The 13,056-nt window shown below is 37.6% G+C and overlaps 1 protein-coding gene across 1 annotated transcript; it reads right to left on the bottom strand.

Annotated features, from left to right (window-relative positions):
• Positions 1-4,630: 4,630 nt before the first annotated feature.
• Positions 4,631-9,305, bottom strand: LOC306774070 (OX-2 membrane glycoprotein-like; the record flags this gene model as incomplete). Its single annotated transcript, XM_079264053.1, has 7 exons — positions 4,631-4,787; positions 4,933-4,983; positions 5,068-5,164; positions 5,241-5,279; positions 6,985-7,284; positions 7,390-7,725; positions 9,302-9,305. 7 exons carry the CDS (start codon positions 9,303-9,305, stop codon positions 4,631-4,633), a joined length of 984 nt encoding a protein of 327 aa, XP_079120179.1.
• Between the last annotated feature and the right edge of the window lie 3,751 nt (positions 9,306-13,056).

Here is a 13,056-nt window from a genome sequence, read left to right as displayed (position 1 = left end):
CATGACAACTGTGGGGGGAGTGAATTTTTTTCTAACTCGCCTGTTTAAAAGTAATTTAATCTCGAAGTTTGGCACATTTAGGGGCGTGTCCTTTTGATTGACAGGTACCCAATCTCCGGCTTTAAGTCAGAAGAACGTAGAACAACCGTGATTTTTAGCCGGTTAACAACGTGACTTAGCTTTAGCCCGCTTACCTCCGTTAGCTGGTTAGCTCCTGTTATCTCGGGGTTAGCTCGGTTAGCTCTTAGCTACAGAAAGCTCGGAGTTCGCTAGATGTCAATCATCCGCCATGACGCTCATGGCTCCCCTCTCAGCTCCACCTCTTTGCCCATATTTGTATTTTCCGGGCAAGATGACGCGCATGACGCTGCCAACATGGCAACGGTAGGAACTGTCCACCAAGCTTCAATTCAGCTCTTCAGAAACCTATGTGTGACGTCACAGGGGCTCCGTCCATCTCTTTATATACAGTCTATGGTGTTAACAGAGAACCCTGTCTTTGGCATTATTCCCATCTTCAAACATGTTCACCAAACCAGCTAAGAGACAAAAAAAAAAACTAAGATAATTTCTTCTCAACAAACCGCGTAAGATGATTCCTGCTGCTGAATGTAGACGCTGTTGAGCAGAAAAAGAGACATTTGTAATGTTTGTCACCATGTGGATTTTAAAAGATGACAAATAGATGTAAATTAACTTAGCTAAGCTAGCTCGTTAAGGCAAAGGTAGTAGTATCTACATTTTCTTTAATAACTTTTCAGATAAATTGTAGTCTTGGGAGTTATTTTGTTGCAAAAATGTTTTTACTTAAGTATTATTATTCTAAAGTAATAAAAAGCTGCTCTTACACAAGTAAAGTTAGGCTACTTTTTAGGCTGCTCTAAGATTACTCCTGACTTCTGGGTAGAAAATGATTTAGATTTATTTTTCTTCCTTTGACTGTTATATTTGTAAAGATTTCATTAAGTTTTGTGGTAGTTAAAGTTTAAAGTAAACGAGTTTTACGACTGCTGGTTGTTATTTTGATTGAATGATTTCAATAATGTTATTTGATGAATAAAATCAGATGTCAGGCTACACAGCATTTCAGTAGTTTTTTTTCTAGATCTTTTTTTTTTTTTTTTACTCCAACTCAAGTAAATATTTGGATGGGTACTTTGTACTTCTATGGAAGTAACATTGTTCTAAAGAAGCAATACCATTGTTGAATTTTTGCTAATTTACCTTCTTCATTTCTGCACAGAATATCTTTTTTTTTTTTTTTTTTTATCTTTATACAACTGAAGGACCAGGATGAGGGTGGAGACAGTGGTCCAGAGGTCAGCAGCAGGGATGGACATGGATGGTCTTCACAGCAGGAGAAATTATAGCTCAAGTCCTGCCTTGGAATGACACTGTTATAACTGACTAAGAGGAAATATTAATCGCATCAAAGGGATTTTGGGATTAAATTCTACAACAATTTCACTTTTACTACTGTATGTATGTAGTTAATTACTTTTAAATTATTTATGGATATCCCTCACTCAAACATTAACATAAAATGTTATTTATTTTGATCATATTACTGTTTCTGCTTGAGTGTAAAATTAAATTTAGAGCTCATGATATTATTTTGCAATATAGTTTTTTAGGAGAGCCTGCAGTCTTTGCTTCCCTTAGTTAAACAAGGAAATACACAGATGCAGTTTAACTGTCATTTCATAGACAATACTTGTTCATTATTAATTTATTTGCAAATATAATTTGACTGCTGTATCAGGCAGCAGGCATTGGTCATAATATTATGTTTAACTGATTAATTTTACACTGATATATTTAAACAAGAATGATGTTTTACCAAACTTTTTGTTTTCAGTGTCGTCATTTGGCACATAATAATCTGACTACTAACCCTAACCACTCCCATTGGACATCCAACCCTGCCCAATATCCAGCCCTGCTCAATCAGTTTTTTAACACAAAAGCTCTTCCTTCACTCATGGTTGGTACTTGGGTGAAGCTACCATGAAGAATGGGGAGCTTTACCATCTGAGAAAATAAAAAGCCCTATCAACGACTAGCAAAAAAGACTCCAAGCTGTTTTTGTGTTATCATTCATATTCTGTGGAAAAATGGCAAAGAAATAACAAATAGGATATGCCAGGGTATGTAAACTTAGAAGGACAACTGTATACAACTTACATTTTTAAAAATCATTGGAAATGATACTGTAGCGTTCCCCACACAAATCTTTCTGTAATAAATTAATAAATCACATTAATTGACTTTTACATCCTAAAGGCAAACAAGCATAAGGCAAATGCATAACCAGAAGAATGAAACAGCATCAACAAACTATCTTCCTCTACAAGAAAGAACTATTTTTCTTTTTAGAAATATTTTCCTTCTTGGCAGGGCTAAACCACGAAAGAGCATTATTTTCCCCTCAATATAATTCTATCTTCCTTTTCAGAAAAAAATGTTTTCAAACTATCTTCCTATACAAGAAATAACTATTTTTCTGTTCAGAAAGAACCACCTTTTCTGCAGGACTAAAATCTCCAGAGAGTTACAGATCCCACACAACGATAAGTCCTCCACGGTCATTTCCAGTTCTTTCCAATTTCTTCTAAGGATGCGTCATCCAAGGATGAGCTGCAAAAGCCGTCGTTCTGTCTTTGTCTACTGTTTTCATACTAAACTTTAAACTCTATAGAACACACTTACATTTCTTATTTACTGGAATACAAATTATCACACACAAAACTACTAGAACACTCCTTCAACAAGCATGCATTTTTCCTGAAGGGGAGGGGGACAGTTACACAAAAGAAACTGTGTTAATAAGCTAAGAAGTCTCCTGTACCAAGTGTTACATGCCTGCATTGAGGCAGGTTCCAGATAAGATAAGGGTCCATCACCTTCATCTCCTGAGTTGGAGTCTGCATGTACGGTACCCAACTATCCAGGTTATGCTCATTGCTCTTATAGTTATGGGTAGTCTAGCCAACCATTACTTATGTAGCAATGGGGATGTTACCTGATGCACTGAGAAGTGCCTCGCTCTATTTCTCTAATATATTAATGTATAAATATATGACAATATTGCCGTCTCTAACTTATTTCTCCTTTTTTCCGCAGGTCTTCCTGAATAAATGCAGTTGTACATGTTGATCTGTCTTTCCTGTCGTCTCCACCCCAACCAGTCGAGGCAGATGGCTGCCCTCCCTGAGACGGGTTCTGCCGGAGGTTTTCTTCCTGTTAAAGGGGAGTTTTTTCCTTCCCACTGTCGCCGCGTGCAGCTCAGGATGGGAGATTGGATCGAAGTCATGACTCGATGCAATTAGTTGGTTTCTATTATAAGATATGTATGAATTGGCTTGAAATGATGTGTATGTAAAGTGTCCTGTGACAACATTGTTGTAAAGCGGCGCTGTACAAATAAAGCTGAATTGAATTGGTGCAGCAGGGACACTTGGAAAATGTGCAGGACACCGGTCCTCAAGGACCAGGACTGGAGATCTCAGAGGGTAAGACAAGAATAATTTTCAGAAGGTTCAGTTGGCTTAAAATTTTATTTCATTAAAAGTTCACTTGCTCTACAAACTGTTATTTTATACTAGTTTCGGATCGCTTGCACCCTTTTCATAGTGAAATGGAGTCACCTGATTCATGAATTTCTCTTTTGGTTTCAAAGTCCAGCGAGATCCATGACCGTGAAGAACTGCGTCATTTCTGATGATTATTGCTGCATTTATAAAAACTTCAGTAAATCATTATATGGCCAAAAACACACTAAATGTTTCTTATCTTCTTGGACGTCCACACATAACGCGGGATCATCCTACCTTTTGTTAGAAACACTTCAACTGGGAATCGTCCGTTTCTTTATGCATCCATGTATAAAAAACACACTAACTCACATATCAACATTTTTATGTCAAAAACAAAACATACTTTATAAAGATGTGTAAAACAAGCAGTTGATGTCTATAAGTTCCCTCATTGGAATAATAAAGTAAATTTTTTCACTCCATACAACGTGGCTGGTGAGTGCACATACATGCATAAAACAGGGTGTGCACTAATCTCAGCCTTATGACCACAAGGTTGTTGCACTTCACATGTGTAAAATGATCAATATGCTATATTTGAATCTTCAGAACCAGTGTTTTGTAAACTGTCTGCACAAGGAGTAGAGTTTTAATCTGCCTTTGGCTTTAAATTTCCCTCCACCAAAGCAAACGCATCTCGTCTTAACGTGATAAACAGTGGCAGACTCATAATCCCATCTGGTCTGGTGATCTTTATGTAATAATTACATTTGATCTAAAATAACAGATGATGCAACAATCAGGTCCGACAGCAAACAACACATTTCATGCCATTACTTTTATATAGAACATATAAAAAAAATATGTTAAAAACAGCAATAAAACAAGGCAAAGAAATCACAAACATGACAAGAAAACAAACAGAATGCATCTAATGAGTTACAAATAACACAGATACCATCATCATCATCATCATCATCATAAAACACAAAGCAGATGGAAAGAGATGTTTATAAAAGCAAACAGTTTATTTTTCTCCAGAATGTGGACAAAATAAAAAGATTTTTAACAAAAGCGCTGCAAAAAAGTGGCAATCATGTCTGATTCAGAGCTTCGGTTAAACCGACGTCTCCAAACAGCCGTTTGGACACTGAAGGCGGTGGTTCTGGGGGATCCTTTTCCAGACTTTTCTTGGCCAGTGTCTGCCGCCTGACCAGCTCGTTCACCGTCCTGATTAAAGGTGTGTTGATCCTTCAGAAAAACCAAGTTAAATCCCACTCAGTACTGTATCACACAACACCGGCTATCAGCTACACAGGTCACTTCATTCTGACCAACACAAAGCAAAATAACAGAATATTCATTGTCACTGATGTAATTACTAAAAGGTTCTTACTGATGTGTGTCCTGGCTTGTTTTTTGTGGCATTTTGTTCACCTCAGGATCACTAGTGACAGGAGATTTTTACACCAGTTATTTAATTGCCTCTCAGTGCCAACAAGTTTAAAAGGTATAAGAGGCATAAATCTACCTGTTCTTGTGTCTTTGCTTCAGCTGTATGGCGCTGATCACAGCAACACAACACACCACCACAACACACACGACTGGTAAGATGATCCAAGTGGAATCTGACAGAAAAAAATAGAATTTAGTCATAAAAAAAAACACAAATATGAGCCTGAACCATGAAAAAGACTGACTTACTGAACTTCTCATCATCAGACTGCAGCTTCTCAGAAACGCCTACAGACACAAAAATCCCAAACATGTCAATCACAGGATTTCCCACAGCTGCAAACTCACAAGGTGTGAAAGAGGTGAGAAACTAGACCCCTTTAGGGGGTCTGGGAGCATTCTCCCCCAGTAAATATGCTGTAATTTTAGCCTGTAAATGGCTATGGTTACATGGTGTTTTTTAATTCGGAATTAACGTATTCTCCTACAACTTTACATGAAAATAATAATTCCGAATGAAGGTTTACATAATACACTTAATTCCTCTTCAGAGCGGCGGGTTGGGAAGGGTTCTGATTGGACAGACCTATGACCTATGACGTATATCGGAAATAAACAAAGTTGGCTCCCTGCTTCTCGTCTTTTCAGTCGTAACTTGTAAAAACTACATAATAAGAACCAGTTTCATTGTTATTTTTATTATAAATGTGAAGTACCAGCTCAGTCGCATACTACTTCACTTTCTGCAGCAACTGAGAAGGAGAAGAAAGATAGACCACCGAACACGGGAGGCAAAACAACGCGCGTCATCGGGACAGGACAAGGTAACAAGCATGCTCAGAACGACCAGAATTAACTTAGAGCGGAATGAAGGTTTACATGACAGAGGAATTAAATAGATCGGAATTAAAATGCAAATAAACCAGACACTCGCATCGGAATTAGGTTTAAATCCAAATAAAAATTAGCAATCAGGAACTATAAGTTTACATGGTCATTTTTCATCAGTTTAAAGTGGAATTAAACAGGAATTAAAACTCCCATGTAAACGTATGAAATGAAGCGTTCTGATTACTCTGAGAGGAAAATAAAAGAAAAACACAAGACTCCCTCCCTTAAAGTTGAAAACTCTTCATATGAACATGACTCACTTGAATGAAATATTTGGATTCAGAGTCACAAATTAGTATGTACGATCATTAATATATAAACACGAAGCATATAGCCCTTTTCCATTAGTATCAGCTTGTCAACTTGACTCGCCTCGGCTCGGTTTGTAGGGTTTTCCACGAGGCTTTTGTACCCGTTTACCAGCACTTTTTTGTAACTCCTCAGTCCAGGTTCTAAGCGAGCTGAGTTGGGTTGTGTGTGACGTCGTCAGACTGCATGCTGCTATTGGTCAGGGGCGTGGCCAATCAGAGGTCAGGGAGCGATATCACTGAAAGAGCGACTCCAACTTGTAAGTTGTTTACATTATGTGACAAGCAATGGCGCAACAAAGTCTGTTCCTTGGTCCAAGATTGAGGTGGAGACATTTCTTTGCTTGCTGAGGAAAGGATACAGAGGGAACCAGATGGAGCGACACGGAATGAAAAAATCTATCAAGAGCTTTCTGACTCAATGTCTACGGCTAGCAAAGGAGTTTTCAAGTCGAGAGAAGCTGAAAAAGCTCCAAAGTGACGATTGGCAGGTCAAGGAACACAATGGTCGGAGTGGATCAAACAGATGAGACTGGAAGTGGTTCCAACAAATGGATACGATATATGGTCAGCGACCGGCGAGCCACAGACCACGTAGCAGATTGCCTCTAGGTCCTGTATTGTTATAGAGCTTGTCGTGCACAACACTGACATCACAGTGATTTCACACAAACCCCGCCCATTTCAGACCTGGTACTAAACTGTAATGGAAAAGAAACAGGACCAAGCTGAGACAAATTGAGGCGAGTTGAGTTGAGACAAGCTTGATACTAATGGAAAAGAGACCTTCTTACCTTTATCAGTCGTCTGTTTGGGAATCACCTCAAACACCGTCATTGGAGAACCTGAGAGCACTCGGGCTGCACATCCAACCTGAGTGCTGTTGTCATGGAAACCTGACAGCACAGCTGTAGCAGTGACGGTGACTGTACCATTGCTGTTGTGGACACCGACATTGTTGTGGCGTGAGAAGATGAGGTGGTGTTGTGTAGACGTCAGTGTTACAGTGGGAGCAGGTCGACCTGTAGCTGAACAGGACACAACTGATTCTGCAGAGTTTGATTCTCTGACATGAAGGACGGGTTCATGCAGCTCTGTAGAGACATACACATAACAGGAAGTAGATTTTAAGAAGAGGTAGGTTTGATCTGTTGTGCAACTATTGATGCGTTCATTGTTTCCTCTGCATCAGTACTCACCATAGAGTGTGAGGCAGGTTTTGCCTGTCACAGCTCCGTCAGGAAAAGTGTTAAACAAACAGCGGTAGCAGCCTTCATCCTCCTTCGTCACCTTCTTTATCACCATGGAGCAGTTCTTCAGGTCACCATACTGAAAATCTATCTTCTCATTGAAGTCAGCCATCACGCTTGAGCCAAAATTCTTACTGTATGTGGCGAGATTCTTCTCTCTATCAGACAGTTTCTGCCACGTGACCTGAAGGACATCTTTAGACTGAGTAAGTTCACATCTTAGGTAGGCGTGCTGTCCTACTGCTGCCACCACAGTCTGCTGCGTTTGGATCACAGCTGATGCACCTGTATGGAGGAGATCATGATGGTAACAATGGCTCTGCAGCGGCAGCGTCACCTGAACATGCGATGAGAACATACACACACGTTGCCATCCCTTACAAAAATATACTTACTTTATACTAAACTGAGACAGTATATTTGAAGTTTACTTCCATATACTATATATTATATATTTCAGGATAGAATAGTGAAAGTATACTTTGTTTATTCTGAAAAGTATGATGAAAAGTCCAGGAGTATTTTTGGTACTTTGCACTTTAAAAAAGGACATCAAGACTATTTTTGGTTCCAAAGATGAGTACTTGTTTATATTTTTACAAACAGATGCACACTTTTTCCTTCACCATTTTTGGCGACTTTTTGGCGTGAAAGACTTGATCTTTGACATTTTTACATGCAAATGTGCACTTTTTCCCTTCATTTATCCAGCAAAGGACTCAATTTCATAGAATGTCTTTGTTTTTTAAACACATCTTTCATGTGTATTTACATCTTTAAAGCAGCATGTATTTGTAAATACATTTTATTGTATGCTTAAAAATGTGATATAAATATGTCAAACTTGTTTTTAACATTCTGTTTTTTAGTTTGTAAATACAGTCTAATTTACATACAGTATGAGTTTACTTTAAAAATACTTTAAATATACAAATACATACATATTTAAATAGTATACCGAAAGTAACATGCTAAGCAAATTTACAAGTATGCTTAGTAAAGTATTATAAATAAACAAGTTAAATAGCACAAAAAAATGTTCATTTGTTTTGGTAATTTTAAATATATAAAAATAAGCTTGTAGTATAATTCAATAATCTAAAACGTGGACTACAAGTATATAACTATACAATGCCAGTATCTAGAAGAGTGTACTTGTGGTTTACTGGTAGCATACTTACATATATATTTAAATAAATTAAACTAGAATTATATACCTAGTACACTTTTATATGGTATACTTGTTTTATACCTGAAAGTATACTTCTGTAAACTTACAATGACCTATACTTGACATATACTTTAATAAACTAAAAGTATTACAATTTAGTCCGAATAAGCATTAACTTGGTATACTTTTAGTAGACTACTAGTATATGTTCTGTAGTATACTTGGAAGACTTATACTCAAGTATAATCAGTAAAATAAACTTCAAGTGTACTACTATTTGCTAAGGGATACCATTCTCCTACATGCCAACAGCAGCTGCAGAAAATGTAGCAAATACTTGTCAAAGTAAAAGCATATGTAGTAATGCTTCTAGTAAACATGTCATAGAAAGCAATAGTCTGTGTGTTCAACAGTTACAGTTACCATGGTTTACTTTACGTTTAAGACGTGAAAGAAGCCTACGTCAAGAACAACCTCATTTATGAAAGAATAAGAATTTGTTTTCTTACCTTTACAAAAAATTTCCAACAGAAAAAAGAAACAAAGGACTGAACCTCGTGCCATCGCCACAAAAACTTTGAAAATGATCGTCACAGGTGTAGGTCAACGGACCGATTACATGATTAGTGGGCGGGGCTGATTTAGAAACGAATTTATAAAACATAAATTACTATATTAATATAATTTTACCCATATTGAAGCAGATTACTCATAAAAGGATCCAACTGATATCTGATATAACAAAAAACAAACGTAAAAAAATATATTCGTGAAATATGAAGTATTCTTAACGAAGACTTCATAATTAAATGACAGACTGAGACCAACAGCGACATACTTTCACTTTTATCTCCCTAACCACGCCCCTTAACCGTTAAACCAGATTTTTCCTGTTTTACAGGCGACCGTTTGACTTTGTTGTGAGTAAATCTTGGAAAAACAAACAAAACCATCCAAGTTCTTGCTGTAAATAAAGCTTTCGGTTTATATGAACATTTTATTAACTTGTCCAATTTGCTGAATAGTCACAGACAAGCCAGACACAAAATCTTATCTGATGAAAAAACAAAAGAAAAAACTAAGAAAGCAGTACTTTCATGCGCAGATAAAGTATTTTTGATAGCTGATCAACAGCATAATTTAATTAATATTATCACGTTTTGGAAACTCTGCATGTCATCATATCTGGATAAACAGCGACACCAAGTGGCGACGTGGTGGGATTCCAGGTGTCACTTTATATGAGGAAAACAAGGTTTTACTTTTCAAGGTTTTTTTTAGTACTTTTCACCAGTAGCTGCAACCCCCACATAAATACTAATTTATAAGACAGCAGAAATCTTGAATAAAAAATGTTCATTAATTCACAACTGACTGAATTTCAGGCAGACAGAAATCTTTTGAATTATGAGTTTTAATGTTATGACTTCAATGAGGACTGAAAAAAATAAGTCTTCATCGCCAATTTTTTAAAAATTTTATCTGCTCCCATTCAGTTCCAGACATTTCCAATCACAAAATTAATTTTCAGTGAAAACATAAATATAGATCATTATAAAAGAAAAAATGAAACAATTAAAAAAGTATAAAAATGAGGCTGTTTTTGTTGTTGTTTTGTTTTTTAAAAAAATTGACATATAAAAAGTTTTTTTTGCTGTTCAGTATAAAAAATTGACCATAACAAATTATGAAGCTTTGATGCAGTTCAGTTCAAGTTTTGACATTAATACTCGACTTGTTACGTCTTGTTGTTAACAGTCATTGTGTTTTATGAAAAACTCATCATGGATTCAAACTCTGGTCACATTCGTCGTTTTCTTTGTTTTGCTTCTGAGGTGATCGTTGTCGGACATTAGCGTTCTCCTGTGGTCCACAATGTTCTTTATCCCTTCACAAAAACAAAAGAGGGTTTGATTAACCAGGTTTCATCAATAATATAAAGTGTTCAAACATTTCAGTGAGAAGGGAAAAAGGAAAGTAACACCATTTAAATCCACAAGGAAATTAATAACATTTAAATTAACAGGAAACAATTTAAAGAATAAAGGAAGACTTACTCAGATGTCTGATCAGGAAATCTGAAGGCAGTTCCAGGATTTTCATTCATCTCTAAATCCCTGTGGGAAAATAACAAAGGATTTAAAATGTTAAAACATAAAGAAACACGAAAGAGAGATGACTGAGGTTATAAGGATGAAAAACTTACTTAGAGATTTCTCTGGTTGAAGTTTCAGGATGGTCACTGACATGATGTTTCCTGTGAGAAACAATAAAATATTTGAGATCAGATAAAATATTCAGAAACATTAATCAGACATGACTGAGGTTTTACAATATATATTGTTTAAAATATGTACCTGTTCTGATTTTTAATTAGAAGCAGCACACAGATAATTACAGCAATGCAACCCCAGATCACAAATGGAAAAATCCAAATCCATTCTGGAGGAAAAGAAACAAAACAAAACAATTTAGGACATGATACACTGAACAACCTCAAAGCAACAAAATAACAAACATTAACTTACTGAGCCGTCTGTGATCAGATCCAGATTGTTCATCTACACATAAAAAAACATCAGAATCAGACAGGGATCATAAATCTCTCAATCTGAGCGTTGAAACAGTTTCTCACCATCATCAGACGTCTCTTTAAGCTCAGGAATCATCACAAACACCTCCATCTGAGGAGCTGAGAGCACTCGCGCTGCACATCCAACCTGAAGGCTGTTGTCATGGAGACGTGACAGTAAAGCTGTAGCGGTGACGGTGACTGTATTGTTGGTGTTGTGGACACTGGAAGTGTTGTGATGTGAGAAGATGAGGTGTTGTTGTGTAGACGTCAGTGTTACGGTGGGAACAGGTCGACCTGTAGTTGAACAGGACACAACTGACCCTGCAGAAGAGTTTGATTGTGTGACATGAAGGATGGGTTCATGCAGCTCTGCAGAGGAAACAAACATCATCAGAAACATGGAATAGTTAAACATAAAAAGTCTAAACCCTCCAGGTTCTTACCATAGAGTTGTATGCAGGTTACAGCTGTCAGAGCTCCATCAGGGTCGGTGTTGAACATACACTGATAACAACATTCATCTTCCTCTGCTAAATCCTTGATAACTATGGAGGTGTTCTGTAGTCCAGGATCTTTAAACTCAACTTTACTTCTGAAGTCTGGATTCAGTCTCTGACCAGCATACGGACTGAATGTTGCCACGTTTTTGTCCTCATCACGTAAGAATTTCTGCCATGTGACTTGAAGAACATCTTTTGTTTCTCTGAGCTGACAGCTGAGATGAGCTTCTCCTCCCACTGCTGCTAAAACAGTCTCCTGTGTTTGGATCTGCTGTGTTAGACCTGCAGGAAAGGATCAGACAGAGACCTCAGGTAGATATGGAAGCACTCTGGCTAGCACTTATCTATGATGTCTCCTTTTGTTTGATTTCTTGTTATCCGGTTCTTGAGATCCAGTTCTTTATTACTATGAATGCCCAACTGCTTCAACAGGGTTTCAGAGCTCTGCACCAGTTTGCAGTGTCCAGTTTATCAAGTTCCCGTCCCCATTGTCTTTACTGCAAAATGTTTGGCGCGCTGCTCCTCCTACACCTTTTGCCTCCCTTCAACCATTCAAATATCAAACTGTTCAGCTCATTCAGGAGATAAGTTATTCACATTTTTGCCAAGTGTTAAAATCCTCTTCAGTGATTGGACGAAACGGAATTCAGCTCAGCGATTGGTCCATTTTGTGCACCGGTGCAAAAGTACACATACAAGGCACGGGTTCAAATGCAGCATTTAACATATAGTTGCATTGTCGTTTGTTGGCTGTTGCTTGTGTGATGGCGTGCAGTTCTGCAGACTGCTCCATGTGAACTATTTGCATCATTTGCACACTTCAAGGAGCAAAGGAATTTATTTGCGAATGTCACAGTTAAATATGTGTATGATTTGTTCCAACAATGCTCCCTGCAACATTTCAACACTTTGATAAATCATTAAAGGGGTGCTATTATGGTATTTGGAGTTTTCTGCGCTTTCTACAGCGTTACAGTGTTGAATCCTCATCAGACATGTGAACGACACTGTTTTTTATCACCTAAACGCATGTTTGAGTTTGAGTTCCAGCACGCTCTCCGTTCGGTTTCCATGGCGACGAAAAACGCGTCGTTTTAGAGAGTTTTTTTCTACTTTGAAATCCTTGTGACGTCCCGGGGGATAAGGTTCGGTGATTGGTTACCTTCTACTGGTTAACAAGGGCATGTACAAATACATCAGGCGGGTGGAAAATGTGGGATAAAGTTATTTCCAACGATGGCTAGTGAGTTTACCAAAGAGAGACATCCTGCTGCATTCGTTGCTGTGGGCTGCTGTTTTCCACTTTGTTTTCAGGGTCTGATTCAGGTTCCAACATGTAGGGCTGTATTGCCAGTAAATTAATCCTAATT

Source organism: Telmatherina bonti, assembly GCF_933228915.1.
Source record: "Telmatherina bonti genome assembly, chromosome: 24".
Lineage (NCBI taxonomy): Eukaryota > Metazoa > Chordata > Actinopteri > Atheriniformes > Telmatherinidae > Telmatherina > Telmatherina bonti.
The sequence above is the reverse complement of the archived record's forward strand: the minus strand, read 5'-3'. Positions and strand labels throughout refer to the sequence as shown.